This window comes from Oxyura jamaicensis, chromosome 3 (genome assembly GCF_011077185.1).
Source record: "Oxyura jamaicensis isolate SHBP4307 breed ruddy duck chromosome 3, BPBGC_Ojam_1.0, whole genome shotgun sequence".
Taxonomy (NCBI): domain Eukaryota; kingdom Metazoa; phylum Chordata; class Aves; order Anseriformes; family Anatidae; genus Oxyura; species Oxyura jamaicensis.
The window spans coordinates 59,218,619-59,230,929 of NC_048895.1; the positions used below are offsets into that span (position 1 = coordinate 59,218,619).

The 12,311-nt window shown below is 40.9% G+C and overlaps 1 protein-coding gene across 1 annotated transcript in view; it reads left to right on the forward strand.

Moving 5' to 3' along the window:
• ALDH8A1 (aldehyde dehydrogenase 8 family member A1) overlaps positions 1-6,204 on the forward strand; it is an 11,384-nt gene extending 5,180 nt beyond the window's left edge. The window contains exons 3-7 of the mRNA XM_035320566.1: positions 141-296; positions 1,489-1,638; positions 2,266-2,522; positions 3,304-3,465; positions 4,818-6,204. Coding sequence (XP_035176457.1) covers positions 141-296; positions 1,489-1,638; positions 2,266-2,522; positions 3,304-3,465; positions 4,818-5,270 — 1,178 coding nt within the window. The 3' untranslated portion in view covers positions 5,271-6,204. The remainder of the gene's footprint in view (positions 1-140; positions 297-1,488; positions 1,639-2,265; positions 2,523-3,303; positions 3,466-4,817) is intronic.
• The last annotated feature ends 6,107 nt before the right edge of the window (positions 6,205-12,311 follow it).

Sequence of the window (12,311 nt, forward strand, 5' to 3'; positions counted from 1 at the left end):
CCCCCCCCCCCCCCCCCCCCCCCCCCCCAGAAAAAAACATGCAAACCACAGCTTTCAGAGCACAGTTTAAAGCTCAATGGTGTTCAGATTAGTTATTTTCTGCCCACGAAAACACAGCACTGTGCTTGGTTTTGTTTCAGGAAAAACTATTACATTTGCTAGAACCGTGGACATCCCCCGGGCCGTGTACAACCTCCGGTTCTTTGCCTCGTCTGTTCTCCATCACACAACAGAGTGCACGGAGATGGCAAGCATGGGCTGCATGCATTACACGTCACGGGAACCTGTGGGAGTTGGTACGGTGCTTCTGAAACCCCGAAAAGTGGACAGTGCTTGCCTCAGACAACTAGGAGAGGATTTTTTTTATTATTATTTTATTTTTTTTCCCCAAAGCTAGCATTTATTGTTTCCTGGCTGCGTGCTAAACTTGGCTAGGCTGCTAAATCCGGAGCCATTCCATGTAAATTCAATGATACTTTGTCACTGAAGTGCAGCAGTAGCTCGCAGCTCCGTATCTCAGCCGGGGCACGGGGGGCTTCAAGCCGGGGAGCTGCTCTGCTGGGCCACTAGATGCTGCTCTTGCTTCACAAAGTGCCTGGGCCCACGTTACGAGCGATGGAGTGGCGAGGACTCTATTACTAATTTTATATAATTAGGTATAAATGCTCCAAATTCAAGTTTAAATTGCTTTAAAAAAAAAAAAAAAAAAAAAAAAAAAAAAAGGCAGCTAAGCTAGAGGACCCTTTATAACGTTTACGTGAGAAATGGAGAACAAAAGTACTTCTGGTGAAATTGCTCATAAAATTCACTCCTTCTTAAGCCCCGTTCCTGCATCTACTCAGTCAAACAGCGAGGAATCCTGTGGCTTTTATGAGCAGTCACACCTAACAATTACAGATTGTTTTTTTTTTTTTCCTTCAATTTTCTATTAATATGCAAAGTAGAAGTACTCCCAAAGGCAGTTACTGAAAAACAAAATAAAAATCTGGTAATTCAGCAATTTGTGGAAACAGCAGTCAGCACATTGATAAACTTTGCCACTCATAAGTTAGGCTAAAATTTATCAGGAAAATATGCACTGTATTTAAAAAGAAAAAAAAAGTCTCCAAAATTAGCATAAAACAAGAATGATGTAGGCTAAAACAGAATGTTACCAGAGACCAGTTGATGTAAATTGTTTTTATGGCTAGCTTTGCCTTAATGTTCCTAGAAAACCCTGAAAAGCAGTTGTGAATATGATTCTTTCCCAAGTAAGCAGCAAAACTCAGAGTCCGGTTGATCACCTTTAGGATCATTTGCACAGATCTTTTAAAATAATCTGCCTGTGAGGATTGTTTCTAGCTGCAGCTTTATTGTGCAATTGTCTGGAAATGCAAGCCATAGCTAAATTCCCTTCATAAATCTGAGCTGGTTTATAACTGCTTGAGGTTACAGGATCAAGTTTTGTATTCCATTAGACTGAACTTTTTTTTTTTTTTTTTCTTGTAGCTGGTTTAATCAGTCCTTGGAATTTGCCACTGTATTTGTTGACCTGGAAAATAGCTCCTGCCATTGCATGTGGAAATACTGTAGTTGCCAAACCAAGTGAGATGACATCTGTTACAGCTTGGATGATGTGCAAACTCTTGGAGAAAGCAGGTAAGTCCCTTAATGTGTTAGGATGGATGAATTGTGTGGACCTGCTGCACCATTTCTGTTGCAGAAATCAGAGTGCTTAAAAAAATTGGGAAAGATGGTTTACTGAAATGGATTATTGCACTGGAGAGTGAAAAGCTGTCCCTGTGATCACACTACTCCATCTCTCCACCCCAGCTATTTCCCTATTTTTTTCCACTATCTTCTCATGAAAAAGTCTTCCCATGTCTCCCTCCCCACTCCTGCTCTCCCCTTGAGAATTTCCTATGTCCGTGATGCCAGCAGAGGAACCACAAGAGTGGAAGACGATGAGAATCAGCACTTGGTGGTTCTTATGGTTGCATTTGGTGTGCTTTTAAGAAAAAGAAAAAAAAAAAAAAAAAAGGAAAACTGCTTCTTCCCTTGTTACAGAATAACTGAAAATTGGGTCACTGATGATGGATGTCAGGCAAGCTGATGAGTGGAATGGCTTTTACTGTTAACCCACTACCATGCATGTCAGCTGCTGCCTAAGTTGAGAGTCATTCTTTGTTTTTAGTAATTTTTGAACTCCAAAGACAAAACACAGACAACAGAAACCTACAGAGCAAGGGAAAGGGTGTGATCACTTTGTGCCTCTTTTCCTATGAGGGATGCCCCACGGGGTAGTGAACGTGGTGTTTGGAACGGGTGCCAAGGCGGGAGAAGCCCTCGTCTGTCATCCCGATGTGCCCCTCATCTCCTTCACGGGAAGCACACTCACAGCCCAGCGGATCACGGAGAAGAGCGCCCCACACTGCAAAAAGCTTTCTCTGGAGCTGGGAGGCAAAAACCCTGCAATCGTCTTCGATGATGCTGACTTGAGCCAATGCATCCCCACGACCCTGCGGTCCAGCTTCGCCAACCAGGTGCCTCTCACCTCTGTACCCTGCATTTGCAGCAGGAGGTTTACATGTGTCTGAGAATGTGCACATGTGTCTGTACCTTTGAATCCAAATCCCAAATTGTCAAGGGCTGTTTCCAGATTCTGTGTTATGAGCAAATCCCAACTGGAAAAATATGAAAATATTTTCATTATTCCAGAAACAGGGAAACAAAATAAAAGGTGCTCTTCCTAGGGCTCTCCATAAGAGGTAACAAAGTGGCCTTATCTCTCTCAAAATCGATATAGTGTTTATCCCCCCAGGAAGCAGTTGCTTTAAATCCCTTCCTGCAAGTTAAGTGGAAAACTTTTGTTGGAATTGAATTATTAGACTCCCCCCACATTCTACCAGTGTTCCCGTTTCTTCTTCACCATTCTCAGGAGAGATCACCAAAGCCATGAAATCACATCAGGGCTAGCATTCAGAAAAAAAATAGCCCGGCATCAGGAAGGCATTTTCAGGGAAGGAAGAGAAAGATCATTCAGAAATGGAAATCACATTTTCTGTGGAAAATGTTGGGGAAGATGGCATGTAATCAATGAAAAAATCAGATCAGCTTGGGTTAGTAAGTGACTGAACAATCCTGTTATTACTGTATTGTCTTTTTCCTCTTCCTTTTTGATCTGGGAAAAATCCTGCTGTGTTGGTGATTGTAGTTTGCACTCCTGAGGCTACAGGGACCCAAGCCTTATTCTGGGAAGTAACTTCTAAAACCTGTGAGTTGTACAATGTAATGTGAACTGATTTTATTTGCTTGTTTTGGTAGGGTGAGATCTGTCTCTGCACCTCCAGGATATTTGTTCAGAGGGGTATATACAGTGAGTTTGTGAAGAGGTTTGTAGCAGAGGCCAAGAAATGGAAGGTTGGGAACCCCTCAGATCCTACAGTCAACATGGGAGCACTAATAAGTAAAGAGCATCTAGAAAAGGTAATGTGACATGGAGTTTACCTGATCTTACCTCATCTTTTAGTGCATTACAGAAGGTGTTTTTAGAGGTGTATGCCATGTCCTCTCTGAGATTAGATGTGAGGGATTAGGATTCAAAGCCAATATAAGGTATTTGTTTGGGAAAGTTTCTGTTGCCTGTGGCCTGGGATAACGTGATTACTCTGGAAAAATCAACTGCATGGGAAAAATAATTTAAAATATCAAATATTCCCATTTGAAGTGAAATAAGTCAAAATGGGTATGTCTAAATCATGAATTTATACTGACCAATGTTACAGCTCAGCAACATTTTCATGTATTTTAATAGTGCATTTGCTGGGATCACTTATTTGCCTCATCAGTTAATGACTGAGGTAAAAGTCTTATTTTTATATCACTCTGCACATTCTGGCGGCTACAAGTGTAGTTGCCTAGGAATGCCAGCAGGAATTTGGAATTGCATGGGTGTAGAGAGCTGAGAGTACACAATTAAATGCTGTCTGCTTCAGTGAAATGAAATGATTTTTTGTGGTCTCAGACAAGAGTTCAGGGCAGCAGATGCTCATGTCCCCAAACTATCTGACACGATCAGTATAAACAAGAAGCTTCCAGAAAACCGCAGACTGAGAGAGAAAGCCAAACCTCTTCCTGAGGCCTCGGCACGTTCACCAGCTTGTTGTGAAGTAGAGTGGTAGGAACGCCCACTGCCTGAGATCCTCTGCCTGTGGTAGCACTGAGGACTTCTGAGTCTAACCTACAAAGGTGCTTAAGAGAAGAAAAAGAGAAAGAAGCACAGTGGTATCTCTGTGGTTTTCTGTAGGGAGATAAATGAGGAAATGATTTTGGACCAGAAGATGATCAATAGCATAACCAATGTATACCATATGATAACAACAGTCATGGAAATAACTTTATTGATGAGATTTTCTGTAGACTTCATCATGGCTTCATCATTCTATCGGTGCGTAAACATTTACTAAGCCTGCCAGTGAAGTCAAAAAATATTACAGATCACTCAAAGTAAATGAGTGAACCATGGCACAAGAGATATGGCAAATTGCCCAAGCTTCTGGAAAAAGGGAGGGATGTTCTGGGACCACTTGTACTTTCACCGTGGGTCCTACCTTTTTGAGAATGCTTACTGAGAAGGGCTGACAGTGATGCCCGCTAGGTTTGTATAGGAACATAACAACAAAAACTGGGGAATAACCCTCTGTCATTAGAAAGGAAGTAATAGCAGTGTGATGCCATTGGATATATTCCTTGAATCCTGTTGATTTGTCCAGACTGGAGAGGTGGACTCTGAGAATGTTGTATCCTTTAGGAATTATGTTTTCCTGCTGCTTCCTCAGGTAAGGAGCTATGTGAAGAGAGCCCAGGACGAAGGAGCTAGAATCCTCTGCGGAGAGGGAGTGGATTCTTTGGATCTCCCAGCTGGCAACCAGAAAGGCTATTTCATGTTGCCCACCATTATTACAGAAGTCAAGGATGAATCTTGTTGCATGCAAGAAGAGATCTTTGGTCCTGTGACATGTGTGGTAGCATTTGATACAGAAGAAGAAGTGGTTGAAAGAGCCAACGGTGTGAAATATGGCCTTGCAGCCACTGTGTGGTCCAGCAATGTAGGACGCGTTCATCGGGTGGCACGAAGGCTACAGTCTGGATTGGTGTGGACCAACTGCTGGCTTGTTAGAGATCTGAACTTGCCATTTGGTGGGATGAAAGCCTCAGGTATAGGAAGGGAGGGAGCAAAGGATTCTTATGAGTTCTTCACTGAGGTCAAAACCATCACAATAAAGCACTGATGTATGTCAATGGAAGAATTTAAATGTAAAATAAATGACAGTAATTGGTGCTACCTTAAATGGTTTTCTGGAGTACAGACTGCTGTTGTGGCCATCTTTTTCTTGAAATTTGTTCAAGAAACATCAATGACAGCTGAAAATAACCACCCCAAATGGTAATGTTGAATGTGGTCTTTCATGTTAGATGAGATGATTGGTGTGGACTCCACAATCAACCCATCCTAAAACAGATTGCTTGGTTATCTTACTGATCTTAAAGTAAGATATTTTTTTTGGAGTAACCACATCTCAGAAATCTTTCCCTCTAAGGCAGACTGAAGAAAAATGATGTGTAACTGTACCTGTGTCTGGTGAATTACACTGAGGGACAAAGAGACAAGTACATTGTGAGGTTGATATTGTAATGAGAATGAGCCCATTTCCACTATAAATAGCACGTTCCACGTACCAATCCATTTTACACTTCACTGATGTCAGACAAGGATTAATGCTATAGCACACTGAATGCCTGAAGCAGTATCTTTAATCTATTAAGTGGTATGAAATCATGGGGTCATGATATTCTCATGACATACAGAGGCAATAAACTTTTAAATTATAACCTGTTTTACATTACATTGTTGAAGCATCCTAACACTTGTTCTCTAACTGTTCTGAAATTACAGCTTTTTGTCAGTTCTCGGTCTCAGTGGTGATGTTTTTCACATCCCTGAATGCTGATTTATCTAGAACGGACAGCATAATTCTTCATTAGTAGAGGCTGGAAGTGACTTCTGTGAACCAGCTGTTGGAAATATTTGTCACAAATACATAAAACCACTGGGAAATTTCCCCATTTATTTACAAAACTTTTTAAAATTAAGTATCTCATAAACTTGTTCACATTCCATAAAAAAGAGGAATAAATTAAGATGTACGTTTTTCCCTGCTGAGATGCTGTTGTTGCTATTGAATTTTCTACAGCAGCCTTTTGTGATTTGTTTTCCAAGTTCTGAGCTGAGTTTCACAATACACAATACTGCATAGGGTTTCATAAACACCTGTATTCTGAGAAGAGAAAACTATGCGTTGCAATATTTTTCCGGAGCTGTTGGGAAAGAAATGCTCTTCTGAAATACAAAAGAAATTATGAAAATTACTACTAATGAGACATGGGAGAATGGAGTAGCAAATTACTCTGCTGTTCATCTGCACCTCAAAGAGAAAATTCAGGAAGAGGTTTGGGGTTCATAGGACATGCAATTTTATTGTACTGTCTAATATTTTAGGGTTATGGAGTTATGATATGCAGGGCAGTAATGGCTTATAAAGGTGGTTTCAGCCAGCCTAGAGTACTATCTAGACCTTCAATGCTAATCCATTCCTGTATTTTGATGTTTCTTCATAAAACTTTTTCTTCAGAGTGTACCTTTCAAAAGCATGTTTTCCAGAGGGGATGTATTTAGTCTTTCCAGAGTTTGGCCAAGCTAAAGCAAAGTTCTGCGCATTTCTTAGTAACTTTCAAAATGCCAGTAAGGTTTTTTAAATTACCTCTGTGGTATGTGCTTACTTCTTGCTCTCTGTAAGTGCCTGATGGTGAGAAAGTCACTGGCATAACAGCCATGTCATTGTCCTGTCCTTGTGCAAGCCATGCCAGGGACTGTTCTGAAGGTCTTGGAGTGGCAGTGGGTCTCACCTCCTCTTTCAGGTTTCACTCCAGAGTGAGTCACTGGATATGTGGGCCCAAGATAGTTTTCTCTTTCAAGAGGGTTTTTGAAAATAATGTGTACCTTAGTGCTGACACCCATGTGCATGATGAACCTTGAAATCTCTGGGTCCAGCTCAGCTCTAGTGGAGACCTACCAGGTAGGCTGGGAACTTAATCATATCATGGGCTTGGTACGAGTACCCTCAACTGGAGGCACATAAAAATGATAAGCTTAATGAATCAAAGTATTCTGAAAAAGCATAAACCTTTCTATTTTAAAACTCATGTTTTACATGTCTACATATATCCATGACCATATGGTGGCAGCAGAACCCCTGTTTTATTGTTTTAATCCCTCAGTCACTCATTTTGCTAGGAGATGAATGAGCAACTATATAAGTGCATATTTTACTCTATTTTTTTAATATTTTTTAAATTTGTAAATTCTATTTACAAATTATGTTTGTAAGAACAAAAGAAACTGTGAAATACTTCATTAATTTGGGGGAGTTTTCAGCAAGAGCAAAAGGATATTACACAATTTGTAGGATTAAATGAATCCCTTCACCCACCTGGGTCTGGTGGTTCACTTTTAATGAGCTGATTTTTCTTTCAGGTGATAATTTTGGCTTAGTGTTAGATGAAATAGGAGAATTCCAGATATATTTTGTGTATAGGAGACAAAGGCCTATGTATCATCTGTGTGTTTCTGGCCCAAGACGACTTGAGGTATTTTACAGTGAGGTGGAGCAGTAGGTGGGGAGGTGACAGAACTCTGCAGGACCCCAGGTGAGGCATACGGAGGTGCTGGCTCCATGTCCAGCATGGCTCTGTGGGTTTCCCTGAGGTGAACTCCTGGAGTGCCCCGTTTGGTCCTCCCTATGTCCAGCACCACATTGAGGTAAGGGAGGTCTGCTGGTGCTGACAGTGATGCTTACATTTGGGCAGGAGGAGAAGCTATGTGAGGATACAAGGTTCTCTCTCTATATATATTTTCCACCTGCAATGGTGTCCTTCCTCCTCTAGTTAAGGTGCAGTTTAAGTGCTTTCCTAATTCTCCTACTTGCCTCTTTAGGTGAGTAGAGTTTTGCACAGGTATATACGCACACATAGTACCTGGTAGGGAGATTTCTTTTCCTGTTTGTAGTAATGGGTAATTCTTGCATTTCAAATAGCCACCTCCAGCCTCAGCGCCCTTGCCCACAAGAGCGCTGCTGGTGCTTGTGGCTGGGAACATGAGTGACACAAGAGTGGTTACTTGCTTGTACCAGGATGTACCCATCCCTGTGGGGATGCTGAATTTTCCCTACATATGAAATTTTATGAACTTTCCCAGATTTTCTTTATTCAGGCTGACTTCTAGCATAGCAAGGTGTGAAGGTGTGTTGGATAACTCTCTTCCATCCTACAGATATACATTCTACAGTAGTCAAATAACTTTTTCCCAATGAAGGCAACTACTGCAGCTGCTGTGCTTCTGGGTTGTCTACCCTCAGTCCCAGTGTGCAGCGAGGAGGCTATCCTGAAGGATGAGGCAGGCTGATCCAAGGCTCGTGGAGCTGTCTGGGCTGCACAACCTGGAAGTTTCCAACCCAGCACAAAGATGCCTTTTTTTTTTTTTTTTATTTATTTCTTTTTTTTTTTCTTTTTTTTTTTTTTTTTTCTCTTTTGTAGACTGCCCTGGCTTGTGTGTGAAATCATGTGGCCATTGTGAGGATTTGTTTAATTACTGTTACGTAAAGCCTGAAGAGTTGCTCCATCTGTTAATTGTTACAGACCGAGAGAGTACAGTTCTTTTTAGCACCAGAGCATTATCTCACTGGCGTGAGATGATTGCTTTACATGGGTAGGTAGTAATATATTTCCTGAAATGTACATCTCTCAATTAGCATAGTGACTGTCGTTGTTGTTGTCTCTGTCTTAGCGTGTTTATATCCGTCTACAGCTACTGTATAACGCTTGAAAACAGCTTTGCTTAGGGAGACTATTGGCATGCTCTGGAGAGGAGACACATCAGTTCTGATGTTTATATTCAAATCAAATTATGTCCCTGTTCCCACAGTGTTTGTAACTTTTACAAATACTTCTTGTTTTCCCTAACTCCTAGTGATGAAAATGGAATTCAGACTCTTGCCTTATTGGGTCAAACAAAGTTTCATGCCTAACTTAACTCAAACATACAGAACTCAAATATAAGCTAGACTAGTTTTAAAACTTTAGCTTTGAATTTCAATGCTTTAAAAATTACATCTTAAGATTCGGATTCACGGGTAGAAACTGATCTCTTATCTCTTCCAACTAGAAGAAGGAAAACAAAAGAAAGAAAAAAAAAAAAAAAGAAAGGGATGGTGTGATCCTGAGGGAGCTATGAGGATCTTTCTGTCAGGCTATCCTCTTGGCTGAGGTGTAATTTTTTGCCCAGACTGACAGGATGTTTGCTCAACACCTGCCTCAGCTATAGAAGGATGTAATCTGAAGTGTCTGAGTACTTGATTTCAAGTTTATCATTAAGCCTGTGGACTTTCTGTGTGGTGAGAGAGTGAAAAATCAAAATCGAATGCAATTTTCCTGGGTCCCACTTTCCACCTCAGTTATTAGTTAAGAATGCTATAAAAAGTTGATTGTGATGACCAAGGGAGGCTCAGAACAGTCCCAGGAAAGGTGGCTGGGGGATTTTCTTGGTTGAATTATTTTTCCCTTCTTTTCAAGCATTTGCTTTTGCAACTGGAGGGTGCAGCTTGTGCTTAGAGGGTTTGATGCACTAGCTTTGTTGATCTAGAAAATATAAAATCCCCACTGGTAACACCTGTAGACTAAGTGGAGAGTGTTGAATGAGAAAAGAGGGAAGTCCTGATGGATAACTGGCTAAACTGAGTGTATTTTATTGCATCTGAATTTGAACTTATGCATCCAGAAATTGTGTGTACAGCACTGCCTCCTGAAAAGGAGCAGTTAAAAAGGATTTGGAGGTCATGAGGGAAAGCACAATCAGTATGAGAATACCAGCCCAGGCAAATCAAAAAAGGAGAACCCAACGTGAGCTCTGCTACAACAGTGCAGCTAATGGGGGAGACAGCATGGTCCTGGAGAAGATAAACAGAGTGTGCTGAAGCAGCAAATAATCTTTAATTTTGTATGTAGTATTACTGTCACGTTATACATTTATTTCTGATATCTTTTAAAGCGTGGGGAGGAAGGTAAATGATTTCCAGGTTTGAAAAAAAAAAAATACTTCTACTGTGGGATTTAGAGCTTGGACCATATGTTGTGACATCCTTCGGCTTTAAAAGCATCTTCTTTACTAAATCTGGGGGGATCAGATGAAGGGAAGCAATTACAGGGATCAGTGATGAGTCCAGAGGGGAGGATGCACACTTCTGGGCTCATATTTGGAAGAGCAAGTTTTGTCTTATAGAACAGGGCAAGTGGTGGTGGAGCATATCTGGTAGACTTCCTCTCTCTTGAGCAAGTGGGTTAACCAGAGCAGATCCTGACCTAATGGTGCCTCTCTCTGGAACAAGGTGTCCTTAATCATCTCCTAGAAAACATAATGATCCCATGGAAAGGAGCACGAGGGTGTCTCAGCTTCAAATGCTCTATGGCCTCTTGTTAGAAGTGCGCTGCTTAGGGAAAGAGAGAGATGTGGAGCTGTGACCTATCAGGTAGGTCTGGCCAAGGTTTCTCACCTGGCTACGGCCACTCTGTCTCTGTGCTGGGCCTTGGGAAGATGTGTTGGACCTTGGATGTGATGCAATTTGCACCCCACTCAGGTGAGGGCAGGGTTGCCTGGTCTGAGGAGCCTGCTGGGATGTGGGTAGGTGAGAGACAGATGCCAAACTGCAGTTGAGACTGAGACACAAGTACTTGTGCAACTTCACCACAAATGTGTAGGCATGTGGAGCTCTGCACAGTTAGGTGTAAGATGAAATAAGAACATTTCCCTGTGTGTGAGAGGTGCTGTGAAGTGCTCATTTACTATAATAATGGGGCATATATAAGTCCCCATAAGAGCAAAAGGCTTCTTTCAGGATAAGGCTAGTAAGAACTATTTCCTAGTTTCAGGAAAATGAAAGTAATTATAGACCATTTATTATGGAGAAGTAAGGACACATTCATTCATGGAGTACTAAACTTGTCCAATTAACTCTGGGTTCCTGAAATAATAACATAAAAATTATGCTGCCATTTTAGTAATTGAATTTTCTCCTCCTTTGGGAACAGTACATATTAAAGTGACAGAGAGATTTACAGTTACAGAGAGATATCTTGTTTTTCTTCAATTTTGGCTCCCTCAACACAAAAGTCAGGCAAAAGTCACATTTTCTGCAGCTGCAATATACCATTTCAAGGGTTTAATTAAAAAAAAAAAAAAAAGATGAAGAAGAAGAAAAAAAGAAACATTTCCTAAACTTGTCTTCAGTTTTTAAAGTGGCCTTATTTACACTGGCTTGACTTGAGTGAATTACTGTGTTTACCTGCTGAAAACTCAAGCTTTTGTCTTCAGGAGGAGTGCCAAAATATTTGTTGGTGGAAATGGCTGGATGTAAACCTGATATTCTGTTTGGGATTCTTGTGCTAAAATACCCATGTTTTCACATGAGTACTTGTTACTTGCCAGTAGACAATTTCAGTCCTGCTTAATGGTTGTATTTCAGTCACCCTTTTCCAAGGAGGTACTGGGGCCAGTTTGCTATGTAGAGGACATTGAGTAGTTATGATAAGATAGTCATGGAAATTTGATTAGGATTTATCTCCTTCCTGTGCTGTTTTGCTCCCAGTACTGCAATAAACTGTCTGAGAACGGAATTAATAGTTTTGGAGCTCATATTTACATTTCTATCGTTACTCATTTTTTTCAGAGCTGTCAGCTCTGACCCTTCAAATGCGCAGCATGGATTTCTTTGTGCACCAGGCACATCTCTGGACTTTTTTTGTGGCTTTGAATCATATGGCACAGTTGAAAAAAAAAACAATATCCTGCAATAGCCATGTGCACAAAAGTCTGTCAGCTGTTCAAATAGGAATTTGCTCTTAGAGTACTCTGAGATTCTTCTAAATCAGTAGACTCCTGTGAGAAGCTTCAGGCTGCTTCTTTTCTTGGTGAAATATCTTGAAACCTATGCTTTGCTTTTAAACAATAAAACATGTATTTGCATAAGCATTCAAGTATGTAGTGTTCATAGAGTGGTGCTTCAGTAAGGAGGGTAAGCGGAGGTACTGAGCCACGTGCTACCAAAAAGAATGTGTCTCTGGTCTGAGACCTTGTTTTCCTGTTCAGTTTCTTTCCATGAACAGTTCAAAAGAAAAATAGTTTTGATTCCAGAGCTCTTTAGTGTACTACCTGATGTTTATTT